Genomic DNA, 25,875 nt, shown 5'->3' with positions numbered 1-25,875 from the left:
ATCAAAAAAGAGCATGTAACAATACCTTCCATCCAGATTGGTAGCTCGTACTGCTGCAAATATTTTGGTTTTCAAAGGTAGGCCCGCACTAGGGACAATCAGTTGCTGACTGTAGGTTGAATCCTGTTAGTTAAAAAATGAAAATAATATTTTATATATATATATATATATATATATATATATATATATATATATATATATATATGTGTGTGTGTGTGTGTGTGTGTGTGTGTGTGTGTGTTATATTACATACATTATATGTCATATATATTGTATATTATTATATATATAAAATATTATAGTCAAATCAAAGGAACCATGTAGAATAGTAGTACTAAAGAAATTTGCAATTCATTTCTTTTTAAGACACATGAGTGAATAAAAACTCATAATTGCAAAAAAAAAAAAAAAGAACCACGAAGAGGTCCCTAAATTGCCTGGATATTCTTCTGGCTTCAAAGAATGATGTTTCCAAATCAAAAAAACTTGACTATGACATTTTTAAATATTCTTCAATGGTCCATTTTTGTTTGCTTTTTCCTTTCTAGGTATTAAGTTGTTCTTGTACCTTTTTGAAGGGTGTTATCATTTTAAAATAAGTATTCAAAATAATCACTTACCTAATACAGAGATAAATTGAGTCTAAACAAATGTCTGACCTTGAACTTGATTCTCAACTTCATAAACAGATATATATATAGAGAGAGTGAGGAGGGGAAATGGTGGGCATAAATTATCTTAAAGGTATCCAAAGGCATTCTAACTTGACATTTCACAGGGGAAAGCAGAATTGATAATTGCATGAAAGACATAATGTTACCCAACTTGACAAAGAAAGCATACAGACACACACACAAAAGTAGTACTTGATGGAACCAGCCAAATCTCTCAGTCTTGTTACCTAGAAACACAGGAAAATGATCCCCAGGCAAATCAAATGTGCTTCTTCACTATACATAAAGAGGATGTAGCCCCAAAGGCATAAAAGAAACAAACACAAAAAGGAACCACATTTTTAAAAAACTAAGCCTGTAATTTCTCCATTGTAAAAGATCCCACCAGGGATGTGGGTCAGCAACTCATCTGTAATTCAGAGTTACCTGGGACAACTTAAGTGACTTTGCACAAGTCATACAGCCGATACATGTCAAAGATGGGATGAACCCAGGTTTCACTCATTCCAAAGCTGGCTGGCTGACACTCACACTCACACTCTTCCCTTTCCCTCTTCCTTTCCCTCTCCCTCTCTTTGTCTTTTTTCTCTCTCTTCTCTTTTCTAAAATTTATCTTTAATATTTAGTTTCCTAATACATCATTAAAATAGACTAAGGTAGCATCATGAATAGCTTTTTATTTTTAAAGTCAGAAAGCCCTAGGTTCTAATTCTAGACATGTAATTCTTTGCTAGTCATTTAATTTTGTGCCTTTGGCAAGGAGTTCCTTGCTGTCTAATTCCACAATTAAAATGATTACAACTAAATATTAGTGCCTCAAATACAATCAGGAAAATTTATATTCTATAACATTACTTTAATATGATAAATTAAATTAGGTATTTTTCCAAATGAAATTGAATTGTAAATTTTATATAAAACAAAATTTGGATTTGAAAAATTGTATAATACCTAACCAGACTGATTTAAAATTTTAACATAATTCCAAAGATTTTTCAAGCTGGTTTATGTTTTATTATGGTAAGACTTGCTTTAGTTACTATGTTTTATCCCACCATAAATGGCCCTTCATTGTAAGTTTTGTATAGAGTATTGAAAATGCAGACTAAAATATAGGGGTTTATTTTATCTTCCTTAAGATCTCAGGAACTATTCAATGTATCATTTTATTTCAAGAATAGTACTAGCAATTACATAAAATGATTAACAACAAAAACTGTCATCATGCCCATATTTTTTTCAATCTGATTTTCTCTTCTTTCAGTGGAAGAACAATTCAGAAGGCTAGACACGATGATTATTAAATGCCACACAGAGGTTACTTTGTCCTTTTCTAAAACCAAGAACTCTTCTTTTTGTTGAAATCCATAATACCCAACATTACTTAAATCAAAGACATTTGAGCCCCCTGAAATTCTACCCCAAATAACATTCAAATATAAATCAGATGGTAGAAACTTTTCAGTTGTTGAGAGCTATAGAATTATTGAATTAGTCCTCATAACCATGTTCCATTTCTGGCTTTATTCAGTAAACTGGTACTAGAGTACATTTGCTGAGTATTCAGTTATTGTAGTACTAAGTAACTTGGCAGCATCTCCTCTCAGAAGAAAGTTTTTTAAATGACGGAAATGCAATCTTCATTCCAACACATTTTAATTTGTTTTTTAGAACTCTGTGGTGTCTGACTACAAACTTATAAACATGATTTTTTTAAATGCCTTTGGAATACGTCCTACTACAATATTTATAGCTCATTATATTCAAAGTATAAAGCACTGACTTTTAAATCAGTTGCATGAATTATAATTCAGTGCCATGATGACATGAATAATAATGTAAAAATCAGATTCATAATTTACAAAAATGTTGCTTGATAGATTGAAAAATTGATATTTAAATCAGGCATTTAAAATGTATGAATAAAAAATTTTAATCAACATGAAAATATCGTTTTGAGGATTAATGCTGCTGTTATAAATAGAAATCTATGTATTTTTCACATTTTGCTACCACTGTCCATATTTACATGACAAAAGTTTAGACAATGCTATGTTTTTGATCCAAATCATTTCAGATATGAAAGAATTGTATGCAGCCAAAGACCCATATTGAAAATATTAACACATTCAACCCAAGTATATTTGCCAGAGAAATATAATTTAAATGTTTTTCTATATTTTTCTTTTTAAATATAACATTTATGAAACTTTGACCCCCCCAACTATATATGGAAATATATGCACACACATTATTATGTGATTAGGATGACAATTTGACATAATTGACAGCTCCTTCTATATATAATTATATGTAGTTTTTTTTTAATCTGGAGAGTGGGGAGGCAGACCTGTAATTTTTTTGGAATGGGGAAACCACACTATGAAAATTCCCTCTATGAAATATAAGCAACTAGTGTAACAAGGTCTTCCCTACCTGTAATACTAAAGAGTTGTGACCTTCTTATAGTCATAAAACTAGTATATGTCAGAAGCAGGATTTGCACTAAAGTCTTCCTTATTCTAAAGGCAGCTCTCCATCCACTTTGCAATAATACTGTTTCTTTTTAATACATATACAGAATAAAATTTATAGCGTTAATAGTTGGTAAAAAATTGAACCATTTGGCACATCTTCATCTCTAATGATGACAATCACTAGACCAAATGATAATAAAGAGATAGATTACCAAAAGATTAACAGATAATTGTGTTTGTAATATTCATGTATATGATACATACTGTATACATACATTACAAATACATATCTCTAACTGCATATGTGTGAATTTGTACAACCACTTTGTAAATGACTTATCCCAAATAGAAGGACAGGAGTTAGGAAAGACAGTATCTTTTAACCATCACACTTACGTTATAAAGAAGCAAATTCAATGTGCTGACAAATGTACCATTGTTCTCCCGTACAGATATAGCAGCTGAGGAACTAGAATCATTTGAAAAAGAAGTAAAATAATGAAAAGTTTTTATATTTGAACTTTAGGCTAGAAATCCATTTTATATTGAAGACAATAAAACTGAGGAAACAAGAGACCAGGAGTGAGGTAAATCACTATAAAACTAAATAATTAGAAACGAAGCAGAGACATAACAAGAAATTTGATTTTTATGATGTGTTAATTTCTGGAAAATGTTCCCAATTGCACTTCATGTCAGAATCTCCCCACATGAACAGATTGTATGTCACAGGAATTTAAATCTGCTAAATGCAGCTGCTATTATATTCTACAAGAATGGTGAGAAAAAAATAATTTTACCTTAAATTACTCAACACTACAGCAGTTTTGTAATTGTGGGCTTTTTTTTCTAATTTATTTTCCTATTTTTTTCCATATATTTCAAGTTCCTTGGAGCAAGAACTATCTTTTGACTCTTTTTTTATATTTCCAGCATTTAGCATAGTGCTGGGTAGTAGTAGATGCTTAATAAATATATCTTGATTGGTTGTTTATTAATTGATTGATCAATGGTTTCCTTTTTTCTATTTGCCTTACTTAATTACTCTTTTCTTTGTCCAGTCATCCTTTGTCTTTTCACTTTTTACCATCCAGTCTTATTTTCACTTATTATTAATTTATTATCCTAGTGGCACCAATTATTTGTATTACTATTATGATAACAGGTCATTTCCTTAATAACCCATCACTATGCAATACCTAGGTTTATATAATGTTATAAAGTGTTTCATAAAAATATAATTATTCAGAAAGTTTTCTAGTTAAAGGAGACCCTAGAGATCATAGAACAACTCCCTCATTTTATTATTATTTTTCAATTATGATTTTAACATCGAAGAAAATGAGCATTTCTATATACAAAACAGAAAGAAAAAGATGATAATCTAAAATTATGTGAATTGAATATTGGAAATTTAACATATTAAATATTCATTGAATAGTGAAACTACATTATTACAGTTTGTTCTTCCTTTCCAACATATAATAAATCCAATAGGTAATGTTCAAAGCTATACAGTTTGTCTGTGATTTCTTTTGGCTTCCCTTCTCTTCTCTTTTATACATTTCTAAAAATACCTCAAAGACCCCCTTTTCTTTCTTTCTTCTCTTTTTTTCCTTCTTTTTTTAGGGAGACAGAAAGGGTGAGAAACCTTTATTGATAGCCCACTTCTCCTTTCCACTCTTTTAGTAGGTGGGAAGAGGGGAAAAAAAACTTGTTATAAATGGGCCAAATAAAGTACCCTAAATCACTACATTTAAACCCTTCATTTTAAAGATGAAAAAGTTAAGTCACTTGGCTAAAATCATACAGGTGGTGAGTAGCAGAGTTGGATTTCAAACCCAGGCCCTGCAACCTTTAATTGTGACTTATAAAACTCCAATAGTAGAATTCCTGCAACATTCTCCAGTTATTTTACATATATATTCTCATAAATTTAGAAAACTGGTTACTATGAAATTACTAACTTAAAGATGTTGGCATAAAGCAATTCAAAATATATAACTTTGCCTAATGTCTTGCATACTAGACACACAATAGACATTTGTAGAATAAATAAATATATGAATGAGAATACTTACGATGCAAGTTGAGTATTGTTGACTAAATATTCCAAAGGGTAACTGCAACTGAATTTATACAAAAGTCCAGGCAGATAACTGATAATTGTTGGGGGATCTGGAGTATCAATATATCCTGAAATATTTCCTATTTGTATTGTTGTTACATTTCCATAAGCACTTACTCCTGGAACTGAAGATACCTATTAGAATAATAAATGTATTTTAATGAGTAAAAGGTCATACCCATATAGTTATATATATACATATATATATTTCATTTTAGCCATGTTATTTTAATGAAACTTTATATAAAACAAGCTCCATGAAAGAAGAGATGGTAACAAAGATCATATTACAAGAAACCAAAATAACTAGCCGAGAGGTTTTCTCCAGACATAAGTTCCTAGACAATCAGGTTCCCTCTCTCAGGTAAACTACAATGTTCTGTAATCTGTGAATTGTCAAGAGCACTACTTGCTATCCTGCTATATTTAAATATATGCTTAATAATAAGAATAATGGCTAGGCTCCTCTCTGAGCCACAAAAATGAATGCAAACAAATTGAATTAATGCACTGTATATTACAGCCAAAAGTGAAACAATTATCTATCTATCTATCTAATTAGGGGAAGGGGACTTAGGCTAGGATCCTGGTATAGATGAAAAAATGTTAGAATGCTACATTACCTGGACCAGGTGTTTATACTAATGTTTATGCTGATGGCTAATGATTTATTTGTCTCTTTAATTTTCTTTGTGTAGACAATTCTATTTCTAAAAGCAGAAACTACTACTGGATAACTTTTTAGAAAATAATGGAAACAAATAGTAAACATTATGTGTCAGGTCCAGTGCTAAGGGAAAAAATTTCCTCTGTTCTTTATGTCTTGCCCTTTACTCTTCCTTAATTGATTCTCTATCCCACTTTTTTATGCATAACTAGAGGATGTTCTAAACCTTCTCTGCTATCTTTAAGGTACCCACATTACTTCATTACCTAAGGACCTCCCTTCATATTTTACTGAGAAAATAAAGTATTCATCATGAGCTCCCTCTACATCTCAAAATCCCTCAACTATATTTCCATTTCTCTCATCCTTTGTTATTTGTCCTTCATTTTCAAAGAGGACCAATGACATTATGAGGTGATGCCTTGATATCTGTGTGAACTGGATTTAAAAGAAGTTAAGTTTCACAAAGCTGTCAGTCTCACTCTCTTTTCCAGAGTCATTGGAGTCTAGAGGTAAGACAAAAGTCAGAACAATTGGAAGCAGTGTTTGAAGTTGGCACCTTCTATGTGTGACCAAGCTTTAAGCATTCTCCAATACCTTCTTCAGCTGCTTTCAAGGCCATTGGAATAAATTCTTCTCACCTGTTCGTTCTGCCTGGGGAAATCTTCACATGCTTGGTATAGATGCCCCTCCTTCAGCTTATCAAGAGGTTTGAGGTCTTTCAGTTACCCTCAACCCGGTTTAGCCCATCTGCCAAAATGATTTTATGGGATGTGGCCATAGTACATCCTACAGGTTCTTGGAGCTACAGGTGAAAGTGGGTAACAACTGGACACCAAAGGGTATGAGCTTAGTAAATCCTCATACTAGAGATGCTCGTATCCCATGAACAAAACCATATACACCTCTTTTATTCTAATACCATAGGAAAATGTGAGCATTATCTTCTCCAAGGATTAATCCTTCTCTATATATCCCTCATCCCCACTTCCTCCCAGGTTCTCTAGCAGACTGCTCTTAAAACACCTCTTCTTTATAAATTCTTTCTTCTTATGCCCAGATTCCTTCACTACTATTTACATAAATTCTCACATCATCTTCCATCTTAAAAAAAATGACTAGACTTTTTCCTCAAGCTATTTTTCTTATCTTTTCTTTTCACAGCTAATCTCTTGGGGATAAAAATATGATAAAATCAAAATAAAATTTAAAAAACAGTCTAAACTCATTCATTGCCTGCATTTCCTTTTATTTCACCTACTTTGACAACTCTGGTTTCTAAATTCATTACTAAACTCTCCTCTAAAAACTTAAAATATTTTACTTGACAAATCTTTGATGGCATTTTCTCAGTCCTTATCCTTCACCTCTCTGAAGTTTGATCTCTCTTGATACATTGAGCACTTTCTCCTCTTGTACACTTTCTTCCCCAGTGTTTTGTATTACTACTTTCTCTCAGATCTACCCTTATTTCTCTTACTACTACTGCTCAGTCTCCTTTGTGGTTTAGAATCCAAACAATAAAACTAATTTTAGATTTATCCCAAGACTTTATCCCAGACCCTCTTCTCTGTATACTTTCTCTCAGTGATCTCATTAACTCTTATTAGTTCAATTTTCGTCTCTATGTAACTGATTTCCAGATATGTGTGTACATTTCCAACTATCTACTGTACATTCAAACTAAAGATGTCCTGAAGTCACCTAAAAATCAACACATTCAATACAGAATTCTTGCCCCCCAAAAGATCACCCTTCTTCTTAAAACTATTTTTATTAAGACTACCACCAACCTTTTGATCATCTGAATTCATTCAATCATTTCAATCATGTCTGACTCTCTTTGGATTTTTTCCATTTGAAGTTCTCTCAGCAAAAATATTGGAGTATTTACCATTTCCTTTTCCAGCTCATTTTAGAAACAAAGAAACTGAGACAAGCAGGGCTAAATGACTTGCCCAACATAACATTGCTAGTAAGTTGTCTGAGACCATATTTGAACTCAGGAACATAAGTCTTTCTGAATCTAGGCCCAAAACTCTATCCACCTAACTGGCTCTTTTTGGTCATTACAGACTTGCACTTTGGTATCATCTTCAACTACAATCCAATCTTCCATACAGTTGTTAAAATGATTTTTATAATCTTCAGGTCTGATATTATTCCCCTAGTTAATTAATTCCTATTGATTTTAAGAATAAACTCTTCCTTGTGGATTTTTAAGCATAAGCTAATTTCAACCCATTTCTTCAAATTTGTTATCTCTTACTCCTTTTCTTGCACTTTGAAATTTAGCCAGGCTGTCTTCATTATTCCTGCATCTATGACACTCCACATTCAATCTCTAGGGCTGTCTCTTGCCCATTTCTGAAATATACTATTTCTTAATCTCTTCCTCCAAGATAGCTAGGTGACATGAGAATACTAGACCCGGGGTTGGGAAGACATCTTCCTGAGTTCAAATCCAACCTCAGATACTTTACTGAGTGACTGAGAAAGTCAGTTGGTTTGTCCTGCTCTTCACGTATAAAACGAGCTGAAAAAGGAAATGGCAAATCATTATAATATCTTTGGCAAGAGAACTACAAATGGGAGTCAGTCATGACTGAAAAACAAAAAACAAAAAAACCCTCCTTTTCCTAGAGTCCCTTGTTTCCTTTAAAACTGAGTTCAGATAGCACTTACTATATGAATTCTTTTGTGGTTCACCTAGCTGCTGGTGTCTTCCTCTTAAGATTATTTTGTATTTATTTTATATATGTGTATATATATTTGAATATGTGTGTGTATATATATATATATGAATTGTATATGTATATACATATATATATATTTGAATGTGTGTGTGTGTATATATATATATATATATATATATATGTATATATATATATATACACACACATACATGCATATGTGGGGGAGTATGGTTATATAAGAGACTCCTAATAGAATGTAAGTTCCTTGAGGGAAGAGACTTCTATTTTTGTTTATACACTAGTACCTAGTGTATAGTAGATACTTAATAAATATTTTGTTGATTAAATAAAAAATGAAACCTGGACATCACTTGAATTATAGATTTAAGGACTGAGCCCCAGCTGGACACTGGAAATGAATAAAGAACAAAGAACAAAGAAACTTTCTTGCCTATCTAGATTTATGTCTTATTTAGAGGCAACCTTTATAATCTTGTCCTCCTCAAACCCTATATATAATGGTAAGATCAATTTTGCCATTATTTTCTTATAATTTTTACTGATTGTACACACACATTATTATTATTACTAATACTAATACTTCTACTACTACTACTAATAGTAATAGTAATAAGTTCATCCAAAAGTAAAACATCTATAGCTATACAATTCAGATTCTTTTAAAAAAAAAAATGCTTAAGACTACATCAAAATCTTCAAAAACAAGTATAAAATCGGGACAATTAAGTAATTAATTCTGGACCAAACTTTTGTTTCCTCCCTAAGTAAGCCAGATTACCCATCTATTGATCATTGATTTTGCCTGTGTAATTGTTGCCTTCAAAGTTCTCTGTTTTTTCTTTCCCTTACTTTGACTTTTAATCTACACATTCAAAAGTAGAGTAGAATTAAAGATTTAAAACTTATTCAAATTGTTCTAAATTATCAAGAGATGATTCCATTCCAATATTCAACAATATCTCATGTGTAGGTGGTATCCACTAAACTTTTCAAATTCAATGTCATGAAAAATTTCACTTATTTCTACTAAATTTAACTTTCTAAATAAGGATTCTCAGAAAAATAGCCTAGGTTAGCCATTCCAGTATTATCAGTGTCGCAATAAATCTTGTTCATGTGACTGACTGCCAGATCAATTGGTTAAAAATGGCTACAGCTAGTTCATAAAAAGATACACATTAACGAGAAAGATGGTGTGGTTCTGTCATATGCCAGGCAAATAAATATGGACTCAGGTAATAATACCAAATCTGATGGTGCCAAATTGTATGTATCTCAGTTTATTAGCTGGTAAAACCAGAGATTATGTGTTTGGGAAGGAGGCCTGAAGTGGGCAAAGGGAAATGATTTGTTTAATTTTATAGGGATCTTTTCTATAAAAACAGATGGAGCTTCTTATTCACTTTAAACAAAAATAGAAGGCTTTAATGTTTTTGCCCTGGATGTGACATAATTTTAGACAAATCTTACCACTAAGTTGTTTCCACAGCCCTCCAAGGTGCTGAGGTTGATGATGAAAATGACCACTGCTGGAAAGGTATTGTTATTTACAAACCCTCTGCAGTGGGAATCTCCATGCTTTCCATTCAATGCCAAATCTGTCTCAGAATAACCCGAAAAAAGGACCGTACAAAAATTAATCTTCATTGTAATGGCCTGCACTCCACAGTAGACACTGATGTCTCTTTCAGCTAAAATGAAAGTATATGAAAAGGAAATATAAAATTCTGCATATTTGAAAATACTATTAGGGCTTTTAATGTTATTTATATACTCAAATTTTAGACATGTTAAATTAATTTTCATATAAGTGGTCTAATTCTCTGAAATAGAAAGTATCTTGCACATGGTACAAATGAAATGATTCCCTTTTGCTATTGAATTTTTCCAAATGTGTTTTCTACTTGTAGATAATAACAACAATAATAAAAAATAATAATAGCTAACATTTATATACTTCCTATGTGTCAATACTGTGATCAGCACTTTATAAATATTATCTCATTTGATCCATAATGACAATGTACAAATGACATCAACTCCTAGAAGACTATAAAACCTCAATGAATTCCAGATCAATTAAAAGAGAGTGGTCTAACCATCTAAACTAGAAAAATAAAGTGGAGGGATAATACATAGTTATTATGTTACATAGTATGAAATGCAGCTAAAGCATCCCAGCAAGTCTGTCCCTCTGGTCATTTATCTATTTCTCTGCAAATTGTAAAATTTTGAATTCTGGAAATAATACATAGTCATAAAGCTACAGTCATATTCAGCTTTGTCTTCTAGAGGTAGAGGCAGAGTAGAGGAGATAGAACTAGAGTTAAAAGTGAAATTTGGGTGGTAAGTAAGAATAAGAGACAAAAGCTTGAATGCTACATTGATACTTCCAAGTTATGAAAACAACAAGAAGTCATTTTCCATGAAGAATTCATAGGAAAACCAGAACAAGAATCTTGTAGAAGGAAAAGAAATGGAGAAGCTACAACCTACATCAGAGAAAGGAGTACCTTCCCTGATAAAATCTTTGTTGTTTCCAAAATATCCAACTGGTCAAATTGACATATCAGGAAAATCTGAAAAATTAGCTATCACATTTTGAAATGAAATTTTTCCTTATTTCTGCAAAAGCACACTGAGATGGAAAATTGAATGGACAATTTAAGCTCTTGAAAGGCAACTGCCCTTGTAGCCTCAAATTGCCTGACATCATCTGTCTATTTAAAATGGTAAAGCTCACTATGTAATTCCTCAAATATTTTATTTCATTTTTCTCATGGAGACACACATTAGAAATAGAGTGTGTCAAATACCACAATCATAATAACATTTTTTTCAAAAGCTAGCTTTAAGATTTGCAAATCACTTTGCTCATGTTAATTTATTTTATCTTCACAACTCTGTAAGTGTTTTTATAATTCTCATTTTAAAGAACCTGAGGCATAGAGAAGTTAACCAGGATCACACAACTAAGTGTCTGAGGCAGGATTCAAATTCATATCCTACTGATTTCCAGTACTGGCACTGTCCACTGTGATACCCAGGTACTCAATTTGACACAAAAGACAAAAATATACAAAAATGGAAGTAGGTCTGAAAGGCATGAGATAGTATATCTGTGGGATAGGTAGTATCTATTTAAATCCCACTTCAAACAATGGTTGGGGGTGTGATGTCTTTCAGCCTCAGTATCATTTTCTGTGAATACAAGATTTCAATTCCTTCAGTACCTGCCTCACAGGCTAGTTTTAAGAGTCAATTTAAATAATGTATGTAGAACATTGTGCAAACCTACAAGCATTACGGAAATATTGGTGATAAATATGACCATGCATGCACAAACACAAAAGAAAGCTGGGCATAAGGCTTTATTCTGCCCATTTCCACATGGGTTGTCCTGAATATCCATGTTTCTAAAGCACACAGTGGTCACTGAAATAAAAGTCAGATCTAACTAGACTCCTCACAGTATTTCTCATTTGCTTTCTTCACCTATCAGGTAACTGAAGAGGACCGAAGGAGTAAAAATTTCTCTCTGCCCTTCTTTTTCCAAGATTCTGTTTTCTTCAATATCAGAATGTTTTGAATTTGACTAGTGTTCAAATTTGTGCTTCACTTTCTCCTATGTGTTTGAAATGGAGGTCTGTTATAAATAAATATTGAAGTCTAAGACAGAAATTATCAAGCAATATACATAGTCTTTAAGACTCCACTCCCTTCTACCCTCATAAAGCTTTTTATGAATACTGTAAAATATCATGAATTAAATAATAATAAATATAACAATAACTAGCATGTATATGTATATGTACATATACATATATGTATATAAATATATAAAACCAGTGACTCAAAGTTTGCAAAATGCTTTACAAATATTATCTCATTCAGACACCAATCCAAGACAGTAAATACTATTCTTATCCCCATTTTACACATGAGGAAATTAAGGCAAACAGAGGCTAAGAGACTTGCCCGATGGTTATACAACTAGTAAACATTTTAGACTGGATTTGAACTCAGGACCAGTGATCCAGACCCAGCAATCTATCCACTGCACCATCTAGGTGACTTTAAAAGTCAAACAGAGGAGTTTAAATTTGATTCTGGAGGTAATTTCTTTATTGGAAGAGGAGGGAGGAGAGACAGAACATGATAAGTGACATGGTCATACTTGTACTTTAGGAAGATCAATTTGATAGCTCAGTGGAAGATAAAATAAAGAGGGCTATGGTTAAGGCAGCAAGGCATTGCAATGATCCAGGTGAAGGGTGATAAGGTTCAGGGTGGAGACTGTATCATCTCAAATGAGGGGGAGATAATTAGTCTAAATTCTTATCCAGATTCCTTAACTAATGGTCACCAGCCTGTATTCTGAGCCATCTGGCGTTTTCTGCTGTATCACTGAAGAATTGTCATCTCTGGAAGGAAATTAAATGCACCAGGGGTTGATCCAACTTGAAGGTGTGAAATCAAATGATGGCTTTTTAACAAAGCAAGAAACAAAGCTGTTCATATCCAGGCTCACTCAAATTGCTAAAGCCTTTTCAGGCCCCAACACAGTCAAACATTTTTCCTGGTGGTAGATGCAAGGGATAGCCATCCAAACACAGTTTTACCCCTTGCAGTGCTCTTAAAAAGAATGAGTTGCAAAAGGGCAAGATTTTGTTCTTTTGCCAAAGGCAGGGAACTTAGCTATAGAGTTACTGAATCACAGGAGCTCTCAGCAATTAAATTATATGAGCTTGTTTATTTCTGAGGCGTGGCCTGAATTGTAATATTCCTTTGAGTAATATTAAAATATTAAACTGTGTAATGAGGGCAAAGGAAGGAAAACATCAAAAAATTTAGTAGCTCAATGTTTCTTTCTTTTAAGTGCTCTGTTTTTTTGAAATTTTTGAATATCTTTTAAATAGAAGAAAGCATAAGCAGGTATTATAATAATAAACTAGCAACCAAAATAGCAATAGAATGTATTTTCCCTACAGACAACTTTACCTTTTAAGTACAAAACCTAACAAAACAAAATAAAACATAAGCTTTATTTGAGTATAACTAGAAACGAAAGTGCTTAATTATTGTTGTTTAGGGGAGTTTGGGAGTTTTTTCATACAACTACCTATATTCATTTAAAAAATATAGAATGCCCAACATGTGCTTGATCCAGATTAGCAAATATAATCTACAGCTCTCTAGGGATGAGATATAGGAAAATTCCTTATATTGGGGGGGGGGAAGGCAAGGGGGGGGTTCTACCTTGTTACTCTGCTTACAGGTTAAGAGTAAAAAACAACTCTTACAAAAGACCCATGTAAAAAATAATCTTTGCAAGGATCTAAATATATGTGCCAGATATATTCCTAGGACAAACTCTTTTACTACTTTGTCTCTAAGAGGCATTCAGAAGGGGCCAACAGACAGAGAGGCTACAGCTTAGAGAAAGCTTGCTCCTATAGCTAGTGCATTAATGCCAACATAAACTAGTCTCTGGAAGAAGTAATGAGGAAGGGAGAAAAAGGGATTTTCCTTACCCTTTGCCTTGATGTTTCCCAAGCCTCAAAAGGAGAATTGGTCAATGAATTCAAGAGAATCCAACAATATCTATAGTCATATGAAAAGATTCTCTATATCACTACTGATGAGAAAAAATGTATCAAAACAACTCTGAGGTATCACCTTATACTATCAAATTGGTTAATATCAGACATAAGATAAACAGAAAAGGTAAGTGATAAAAGTTGGAGATGTGGGAAAAGTAAGACACTGATGCATTATTGGTGGATTTGTAAACTGATACAACCATTCTGGAGAGCAATTTGGAAATATGCCCAAAAAGCTATAACATTTTCCATATCCTTTAATCCAGCAATATTACTGAAAGGTCTGTATCCCAAAGAGATCACTTTAAAAAAAAAAAAAAAAAGGGAAAGGACCTACATATACAAAAATATTTATAGCAGCTCTTTTGTAGTGGTAAAGAATTGGAAACAGAGGATGCCCAGCAATTGGGGAATGATTGAACAAAATGTGACATAGGAATAGAATACTATTGTGTTATAAGAAATGAATAGATTTCAGAAAAACCTAGAAACAGTTACATGAACTGATGAGGCTGAGTGAAATATAAAACAGTATATACAGTAATAGTAACATTATGTGATTATCAAGTATGAATGATGGCTGTTCTCAGCACAATTCTTTAAGAGTCAGGATGGAAAATGCTATTTATATCTTCAGAAAGAACCTATGGAGTCTCAATGCAGATTGGAGCATACTATTTTCACTTTATTTTTTTCATAGTTTTCCCCCTTTTTGTTCTACTTCTTTCACAACATAACTCATAAAGAAATGTTTCACATGAAGGTACATATATAACTATATCAAATTGCTTACCATCTTAAGGAGGAGGGAAAAAAAGGGAGAAAGAAAAATTTGGAACTCAAAATCTTTTTTAAAACTAATATCAAAAAATTATCTTGATATGTAATTCGAAAAAATTAAATTTTATTTACAGAGAGACAGATAGAAAAAGAGAGCGAGAACTCAGTATTATGGTCTTCCAAAGAAAGAAGAAAATATTCAAAGAATGCCTCTGGACATAAATCGGTTTAAAAAAACACAGAAATTTATTGAATGCTTTTTGTAGTCAGAAATCATATTTTTATATCCTACCCCAAATGTCTTTTATGAAATCTTGCACATAGGAACTCGATAATAATAACATAAGTTAGAATTTGTGCATCATTTTAAGATTTGCAAAGGGCTTTACATACTATTATCTCATATAACTCTTACAACAATCCTGTGAGTTAAGTACTATTATTATGTTCACCTTATATATAAGGAAACTGAGATACAGGATTCTGTCTTAAGGCTTCTTTTTTTTCCTCACTATGCCACTTCATTTGATGATCTCACCAGCTTGCATGGAATTTATTACCATTTTTATACTCCTGATTCTCAAATCTATCTTTGAAATCTCTATAATAATTTCCAATATCACATCTCCAACGGTCTTTCAAACAGCTCACAGGATGTACAGTAGACTTCTTAAATTCAATGTGTTCAAAATTGAATTCATTATTTTTTCATTAACACTTTCACCTCTTAGCTTCCTTATAAACTATCAAAGGCAATACTATCTTCCCAGTGCCTCAGGCCCATAGCCTAGTGATCCTCGGACACTGGTCTCTGGCTGTTCCATGAAGGAGAAACTCCATCTCTCAGCTCCAAGCATTTTCTCTGGCTATCCCCCATGAGTGGATTCTACCTCCTCATCTCTGCCTGCTGGCTTTCCAGGCTTCCTTTAACTTCCAACTAAAATGCCATCTTTTATATGAAGGCTTTCCCAACACTTCTTAACTCTAGTGTCTTCCTTCTATTATTTCCTATTTATCTTGTCTTTATCTCATTTGCATGTATTTGTATCCTTGTTTTCCCATCTATCAGATTGTGAGCTCCTTGAGCACAAGTTCTTATTTTTTGCCTCTTTGTTGCATCCCCAGCATTTAACATAGTTTAGCATATAGTAGGCACTTAATAAATGTTATTGACTTCCTGAGATTAAGTGACTTTCCCACACTTACACAACATATAATTATTATATATAGCCAACCAGCATTTGAGTCATGATTTAAATTCAGCTCTTCCTGATTTCAAGGTAGACATTCTCTCTACTATGCCACCTAGCTGTCTAATACATTATTGATTAATCTCATTCAAGAAATGTGTGACTAGCCAATTATTTGAAAAATTCCAGATTCATCTCAGCTGAACATAAGAAAAGATGAGATCTGCCCTATATAGACTGGATAATAAGAAATATCAGTGTTTCTAGTGACTGGAGGCATTGAGTCACATGTTTAACACTATTGCCAGTTGAAGCAATTCAGAACAGAAAGGCAGATTTTTGAAGAGGGGCCTAAGAAAGGGATACCTGTCAATAACATTTGTATTCATGAACATGATGAGTTCATGGCAAAGGGAAGGATTGTGCTTATAAGAGCTGGTAAAAAAAAAATTTAACCTGAAAACCTCATCAAAAGGGTTTTAAACTAAAAAGTATGAGAAGAGGAAAAAACTGTTTATATAGACAAGTTTGCTATAACATAATAGTAGGTAGAAGATAAGAAAAAGAATAGTAGGAAAAAGGACTAGTGGAGAATATCCAAGAACAGAAAATTAAACTATGCATGGCCTTAGGTGACTATATAAAATGCATAAGTAATTAACAGAATGAATTAAAAGTCCCTAAAATAAGACAGATGTAGTCTCATGGGTCAATTAGTGAGATTTGATAAGATGGGACTCACAACAAGAATTTTGCCCTGGAAGGCTATTCCTCATTCAAAAGAAGAATAATGGATAAAATGGAGGCAGCACTGCATATTAGAAAAGATATACTCCTGAGAAAAAGTTCAGGAATCTGAGGGAAGAAAAATACTGGAAAGAATTGGTGTGCAGATTATTGGACGTAGGAGGAGAAAATCATACTGTTGTGACAATATACTCTTAACCTAGATAGAAAGGATAAAAGTTTGATAAATATCATAAATGACATGGAAACATTACAGTATAGTCATGAAGAACATCCGTTCTCCCTGCATCTACTGGTGCTTTATTTCTTTATGCTCTGTATCTCTACATATCTTTCTTTTCCCCAGCTTCCCAAAGTAGGAGCAATTGACAAATATGTGACTTTTCTGATTGACAATTTCATTACTCAAAAGATAAGACTGGGGGGGGGGGGGGGGGGAGAAGTGTAGTAATAGAGCACCAGAGTCGAGGTTGGTTGGTGATTATATTTCATTCTCTAAGAGGATCAAAATAACATCATTATGTTTATAGAGTCAACTTAGTGTGTCCAACTGTGACTGATCAGACCAATACTAAGTTAGAATGCTCTGCTACAAGTCAGACACAAATAATGCTAGGAACATTTGGGATGGTTTCTCAAACTTTGTGTATCTCACATTTCTTGTATATTCCTGGAAAACATACTGCCAAAGTAAGAGAAACTTATGCACAGCACTCAAAACTTCTGCATTTGCTGTAACTTATGGTTCCACATATGGATAGTGTGATGCTGACTGATGGAGCATCTGTGTGTTCTTGCTGCTAATTGTTAGACCAAAATTAGCCCAAGCAGCAGAGAATCTTGTACTTTAGCTTTGGAGATTGTATTAAGTGACCAATCATCAGCAAACTAAAAAGCATGCACCAATAGTTCCTCTACTTTAATTTTTCACTTGCAGCCTTTTCAATGAGTTCAAATGTAGCTTTAGACAGTTACTAGCTGTGCAGCTCTAGGCAAGCCATTTAACCCCAAATGCCTCAAAAGAAGGAGAGGACAGAAGGAGAGAAGGAGAGAGAGAGAGAGAGAGAGAGAGAGAGAGAGAGAGAGAGAGAGAGAGAGAGAGAGAGAGAGAGAGAGAGAGAGAGAGAGAGAGAAGAAGAAGAAGAAGAAGAAGAAGAAGAAGAAGAAGAAGAAGAAGAAGAAGAAGAAGAAGAAGAAGAAGAAGAAGAAGAAGAAGAAGAAGAAGAAGAAGAAGAAGAAGAAGAAGAAGATGAAGGAGGAGGAGGAGGAGGAGGAGGAGGAGGAGGAAGAGGAGGAGGAGGAGGAGGAGGAGGAGGAGGAGGAGGAGGAGGAGGAGGAAGACGAGAGGGAGAGTCAAGGGGAGGAAAAGGAGAGAGAGGGGGGAAGAAGAACAGAAAACTTCTATTCTGAAGCTTAACTGACCCACAAGGAAAATGTTGCTACAGTAGAAATGACCAGAACCTTGAAGGTAAGAGACCATTCCATTATAGAATTTGTAATGGAGAATAAAGGAAGCCAAGATGGCAGAATGATAGGAAGCAATGCAATGAGTCCTTCAAACCAATCTAGAAAATGCACAAAAACAAATTCTGATGGGAAAATTCAGACAAAATCATTGAGTCATTTGTCCAGCACACTTCAGCTTGGGGGGGGACCAAGAAGGAGGTCTGAAGACAGATCAAGTTTAGATCATGGGGAGAAAGAGGCTATGCACCAGAGCGAGAAAAAGTACTAGACCTAAACTGAAACACTCTTAGATCCAAACGGGGGCTGTGCAATAGGATAGCTTCATTGCAAACTACCCAGTTTCTAGTCATGGACCCTGGGTAACTAAGCAAGGGACCTGTCAGGGGTGTGGCATTCATAGATAGGGAGATTCCAGGTGGTATATAGAGAAAGCAGAATGGTCAGAAACCAGTAGTAACAGCAGCACCATGACTCCAAGGCCCATAGCAGGGTCTCATTTCCAGCATCTAGCTCAGCCAGCAAAAGAATAATCAGAATAGGAACTCCAGACCAAATGAAAGCCTATACTTCTATCTGAATCAACTGAGTTTTCCAACTGACTCATAAGGGCAGAGTTAACAGTAGTCTCATTTTGCACAAATGCAAACTCTCATTAGGAACTTGTTGAGTTAAGAGCAGGGGAGAGCAATCAGATTCTGTCCTGATCATACCCCTTGAGTAACACTGAAATTTTGTCCTGAGATCCCAAAATAATACAACATTCAAAAGCCACAGAAAGCAACAAAAGGACCAGCTCAGATCTTCTATAAGTATGGCAGAGCCTAGCCCCAATATCAAAACTACAGTCAGGAAGTTGACTGAAAAAACATGAGCCAAAAAAAAAAAAAAATTCATCATAATGAGCTATTATTGTAACTGGCATGCTCAATACATAAATGTAAGATAAAGAAATGAATAAAATACCTACAAGCAATACCTCAGAATAAAATATACTTGGGCACAAACTCAGCTAGATTTGCTGGAAGAGATGAAGCAAAAGTTTTTTTTGTTAGTTTGTTTTAAGAGTTTAATACATACATACATACATATATATATATACATATATATATATATATATATATATATATATATATATATATATATATTTGCAAATAGAATGAGTACTGGAATTAAAAACTAGAAAATAAATGTGAGCAAAGAAAGAAAGAATTAGAATTATATTAGAAAGAAAAAGATTCTAGTAGAATCAAAAGGCTAAATTGGTAAGAGAACCCCCAAAATAAAAACTCTTAGGATCATCATAGCCAAAATTGAGAACTTCCAAGTAAAAGAAAAAATACTACAAGTATTCAGTAGAAAAGAAATTATGTACCATTGCACTCTAGTCAGAATCACTCCTTATTTAGCAGTCAGCACTATAAATGAACCTAGAGAATTTGAAATATGATATTTCAGTAAGTAAATGATATGAATTTTAACAACCAAGAATAACTTCTCCAGAAAAACTAAGTACAATGCTATAGGGGGAAATTGATTTTTTTTTTTTATTTAATTTATTGAACTACATCACAAAGTAAGAAAAAAAAATAGAAAAAAGAAAAGGAAAAAAAAGAAAAAAAAAATTGTCATGTTCTCAGCAGAACATCAGGGAGGATTCAAAAATATATAACAAGAAATTTCCATTTCAAGAAAGCATATATAAAAATAGAAAAAATTATATTCATGGGTGTCCGGCTTTTCTTTGCTTCCTTGTAGGTTATTCTTTTCTTCTTGGCTGAATACTTTTTATTTTATTCTTTTTGCTTCTTTGATCCTCCTACCTCCCCAAAGCAGGCTATAGTTTAGCACTGATACATTTTTATATACATATATATGTGTGTGTGTGTGTGTGTATGTGTGTATATGTGTGTGTGTATATATATATATATATATATATATATATATATATATATATATATATTTATATTTATATTTATATATTTATTTATACATTCACACCCACTGACAGACCCAAACACATATGTATACATTTATACCTACTTACAGACCCACCCACATGTGCATATATCTATATACAAACATGGTTACCTACATACATATCTATACTCAGACACATATGCATACACATTTATCTGTATGTAAGTATGCATCTAAAGCAATAATGATATGAATAATATATAATGTAGATTTCTCTCTTGATTGAATCTTTAAGTTTTACTTTGTCTAAAATCAATCATTACTAATCCTAATTTTTTTTTTTCCAAGAAAATTCTACTTCTGATCCTTGTAATGTTTCTGTATATCTCTTATTTACTATTCCTGTTAACTCTTCCACTTTAATTCTGGTCCTTAACTTGCCTTGCAATTACTTAACCTCCCCCCACCCATGGATCCTCCCTTATCTTCTCCCCCCACCTTTTCCTTCCCTCTTTATCCCAGGCCCATTAATCTAAATACTTTATCCCATTCTGATTAATATAAACAACCTTCTATAACCCCACCTTATCTTATGCTATCCTTTCCCCCTTTATCCAACTTTCCCATTAATCTACATACCTTGTCCCACTGTCATAAATCTACATATCCCTCTATATTCCACCTTATCCTATTCCCTCTTCTTTCTCCCCTTATTTCTTTATAAATTTCTAAATATACATTCCTGATATGTGTGTGTATAGATATATGTAGTGTTGCTTATGTAACCCATTCCCTAAATGAGTAGGTTTTCAGAACTACAAAGCCCTGTTCCCCCCCCCATGCTTCTCTGTCTATTCTTCCTCTGTACTTCATTTGTATGACAATTACTGTTTTTACCTTTTCCTACAATTTTACTTTTCAGAGTCATATACTCAATTCTGCCCTAATCTTTCTTTTGAGCTACCCAATTCCTCATGCCAGTCTTAAATTTATGCCATACATTCCCATGTTAGAAAAAAATAAGAAATTTGTCATTGATATTAATCTTTGATACTGGCTCCTATGTGTTAAATTTTCTATCAAATTTGGGTTTGGTTGAAAGTTTTGAAAATCTTCAAGTGGATTAAATGTTCTTTTTTTTTTTTTTTTTCCCATTCAAATTAGGAATAATATTGCTGTATGTGATACTTTTTGGCTGCAGGTCTAGTTCTTTTGATTGCCAGTATATATGATTCCTGGACCTGTAATCTTTTATTGTGGGTGCTGATATAAGTTCTATATAATTGTAATTGTAACTCCAGCATATTCGAATTTTGTTTTTGTTTTTTACAAAATGTGCTCTTTGATCTAGGAGGGGTTCAAAATTTGGCAATGATATTCCTATGAGCTTTTTACAAAGGATTTCTTTGAGGTGATGATCCATGAATTTCTTTCTATTTCTACTTTCCCCTCGTGTTCTATCACTCCAAGAAAATTTTCTTGGATTACTTCTTGTATTATTGTGAAAAGGGTTTTGTTTTGGGCTTTTTTTGGTCACAGTTTTCAGGTAGTCCAATTATTCTTATATTTTCTCTTCTTGATTTCTTCTCTAGGTCTGTGATTTTTCTAATATTTCACATTCTATTCTATTATTTTTATCTTTATATTTTGTTATGTTATTTCTTGGTCTTTCATAGCTTCAATGGCTTCCCTTTGCTCCCTTCTAATTTTCAAAGAATGATTTTCTTCTTTAAGACTTTGTATCTGGGGGCAGCTAGATGGTGCAGTGGGTAGAGCACCAGCCTTGAATTCAGGAGGACCCGAGTTCAAATCTGGTGTCAGACACTTAACACTTCCTAGCTGTGTGACCCTGGGCAAGTCACTTAACCCCAGCCTCAGGGGGGAAAAAAAAAAAAAAAAAGACTTTGTATCTCTTTTTCTGGTTGGTTAACTTTTTTTCATAATCTTTGTATTTTTCTTGGATTTTTTTTTTTTTTTAGTTTTCCTCAATTTCATTTGATTTTGAAAGTCTTTTTTTTTTCTGGACAGGATGCTGTTTAAATTTACTCTTTGGGGTAGAAGATGCTTTTTTTTTTTTTTTACTTCACTATCCCCTGGTGATGAATCCTAGTCTTCCTTATTCCCATTGATCTTAGACAAAATCAAACTGAAGATTCAATCAAGAGAGAAACCTACATCTATATCATAAGTCAGCCATATTGTTATTGTTTCAGATGCAAAGGCTAAATGCATATGCATATATGTGTCTGAGTATACTCAGGCATGTATGCATATAAGTCTATGTATGTATAAATATAAATATATGTGAGGGTCTGTAGTTCAGTGTTAATATGTGTATCTGTGTATATCAGTGCTCAACTGAAGCCTGCTTGAGGGAAGTGGGGGGCTATGAAAGAGGGAAAAAGAACAAAGTAAAAAGTGTTTAGCAAAGAACAAAAGAATAATCTACAAGTATAATTGAATTCTTTCTTTCTTTCTTTTTTTTTTTTTAATGAGAAGTATTGGTATAAGCACTTCCAATTGTGGAGTGAGGGGATGATCCCTCTGCCTTCACTTCAGCTCTCCCCTCTGACCTGGAATCCCAAACCAAAAGCTCCACCCTGAAAGTGCTGGCAGCCTGCAGAGTCCCTGTCCCACTGCTTCTGTGCTCACCTCATGTGCTCCTTCCTTCTCTCCCAGGGTTGTGTCTCTGCAGCACAGCTGGGCCTGCTGTTCCTAATCAGCTGAGGTTCTGAGACTCGGGTTCCCCGGCCCCCACCTCTCTCCACCCTGTCCTAGGAGGTGATTGTAGAGTTCTAGCTGCGGTCTCAATCAGACCTAGCTAGCCCTAGGGCTCCTCACTTTCAGTTTTTGTGGAGCTAACCTGGAGGTGTTTGCACTTCATACTGGTTAATCCCCAGCCCCGGGTCTTTCTTCTCAGATTTTCCTAGAAGAACTCCTATTCTGCCCCAAATCTTCTTCGTGTTTCTTGAGTCTGTGTTTTGCCTGAGACACAAATTTGTTCATTTATGAGGAAATTTACTGACCTATTCTGTCATCTTCCCCATGATATTAGAAAGCAGATATTAGAAAGGCCTTCCATTCATTTCTGATGAAAAAAACATTATTACAAACAGTGCAGGAATAAATAAAAATACAAAAATGTAAACATGAGTGGATAATGACAAAGGACAAAACAAGGATAAACTACTTATATTCAAATAGGGTAAATAAGGCATTCATGTCCCCCAAACTCTATCATGATTACATGATAGGGAATTCAATTATACAAGACCTCAGAGTGGTTATGTTCTATCTTAATGATCTTAAGAAAGGAATAGATAGAGAGGAGAAGAGACAAAGAAATACACTGAAGGAGAAGGAAAGAAGGGACATAGAAAACTATCTTATACATTCACAGCATACAAAAAGGAAGGAGTAGGGTAAGCAAGTAACATTCGAACTTCATTCTAATCTGAATTAGTCAAAAGAAGGAAAAATACATATCTAGACAGGTTAGTACAGAAATGCATTTCATAACTGAAGAAAAGAACTTTTAAAAAATGTGTAATTGGCCAAATGGAACAAGTACAAAATGTCATCAAAAAAAATTATTTCTTAAAAATTAGAATTGGATGAATAGAAACCAATGTCACCACAAAACATTAAAAAAAATCAATCAAAATTAATGAAAAAATTTGAAGAAAATGTAAACTATTTAATTGGAAAAACAACTAACCTGGAAAACAGATTAAGTAAAGACAATTTAAGAATTATTGGAATAGCTGTAAGCCATGATCAAAGAAAGAGCCTAGACATCATATTTCAAGAAATTATAGGAAAACTGCCCTGATATATTAGATCTAGTGGGTAAAATAGAAATTTAAACAATCTACCAATCACCTCCTTAAGAAGATCCCAAAATGAAAATTCCCAGGAATGTTATAGCCAAATTCCAGAGCTCACAAGTCCAAAAGAAAATACTTCAATAGAAACAAAACATTTAATGTAATGATTAATTAAAAATACTTCTGGAGAAAATACAGACAGAAAGAATCAATTCAAATATTGTAGAATCACATTCAGGATCACACAAGATTTAGCACCTTCCACATTAAAGGAGCATTGAACTTGTTATATGATATTCTGGATGACAAAGGAGCTAGAATTATAAACAAGAAAATCTTATCCAGAAAAAAAATGAGTATAATCTTTGGGAGGAGAGATGGTATATATTTAATGAAATAGTGGATATTTAAGCATTTCTGATGAAAAAGACCAGAACTGAATAGACAATTTGACATTCAAGCAGAAGTCAAAAAAACATAAAAATGCCAACATGAACGAGTAGTGTTTGCATTCTTATATTAGAAATGATGATGTACCTAAAACTTTACCCCTGTGAAGGCAGTTAAAAGGAAATTGGATTAAAAGAGGACACAGATTATGTTGAAATGATTTTTCCCCAAAACTGAAGGGCTTAGAAAGAGAGACATATTGGAAGAAGGGGAAAAAAAGAGATAAAATAGGGAAAATGTTCACACATAAAAGAGGCATTCCAGAAAGAGCTTCAAAAGCTTCAAAAGGGGAAGTGGTGGGCAATGTTTGAACCTTTTTCTTATCAGAATTGATTTAAAGAAGGAAGAATAGGAGATGATTCCAAGAAGATGGCAGAATATCAGAAAATTCCAAGCTGTTCAGATCCCCTCTACAAACCAGACAAAACAATGCATCAAGGCAAACTAAGAACAATAAAAATAAACAAGAGTTGGAGCAGAACAATGATCCTCTTTGACAAGTGGAGAAAATAAAAAAATAAAAAATTCCAAAATGAAGGTTTGGCCCATGTGAAGTGTAAACACCACTAGGCTAATGGCTGAAACAGCAAGTAGCAAGCCTTTGAATTAGCTGGATTGGGAATAGCCTTTGCCCCAGCCATGAGAATATATCTGTAATTTGACCCCCCAAAAAACCCCTACAAATCTAATAAAGAAAGGTTAGAATAGTCTGAGATAGAAAGACGAGTCCACAAGGACTGCTCCAAGATGTGGCTTTTCATTAGTTAGAAACCTATAATGATTAGATTTAACTGGATTGGAAACAGCAAGGTATGATATAATAATTGCATTAATGCAGTGACATATTAACTACAAACCCAAGAAATTTTACCTCCAATAACAAATCCCATTAACCAAAGTTTCAGATAAATCCTAGATATTTACCACAACCTTATATTTCTATAAATCAGTTTGCTCCTTTTAGCCAAGAACAGGTGGCTGCAACTTGGTAAGAAAAACTGTCTGGAATCGTTCAGAGGGAGGGGGGAGGAGAGGATTCCACATGGCTGCCCTTCCCCCCATTCCATGTCCAAAGAGGCAGAGGGGAGGGAAGGTGAACCAAACTGCAGCCCAGGATAAACTAGATGCTCCAGACCTGAAGTAGCAGAGAGCAGTAGGGGTCAAGTTTAAATCTTCACCCTTAAAGACAAAAGATCCCTACCCCACCCAACCTTTAAAGTAGCAGAAATCA

The 25,875-nt window shown here is 33.7% G+C and overlaps 1 protein-coding gene across 1 annotated transcript in view; it reads right to left on the bottom strand.

The window, feature by feature from the left end:
• Nucleotides 1-25,875, bottom strand: part of ZPLD1 (zona pellucida like domain containing 1) — a 106,466-nt gene that overhangs the window by 17,734 nt on the left and 62,857 nt on the right. The window contains 4 exon segments of the mRNA XM_074301077.1: nucleotides 26-123; nucleotides 3,548-3,620; nucleotides 5,233-5,414; nucleotides 10,134-10,354. Coding sequence (XP_074157178.1) covers nucleotides 26-123; nucleotides 3,548-3,620; nucleotides 5,233-5,414; nucleotides 10,134-10,354 — 574 coding nt within the window.

The sequence above is a fragment of the Sminthopsis crassicaudata genome, chromosome 3 (assembly GCF_048593235.1).
Source record: "Sminthopsis crassicaudata isolate SCR6 chromosome 3, ASM4859323v1, whole genome shotgun sequence".
NCBI lineage: Eukaryota > Metazoa > Chordata > Mammalia > Dasyuromorphia > Dasyuridae > Sminthopsis > Sminthopsis crassicaudata.
The sequence above is the reverse complement of the archived record's forward strand: the minus strand, read 5'-3'. Positions and strand labels throughout refer to the sequence as shown.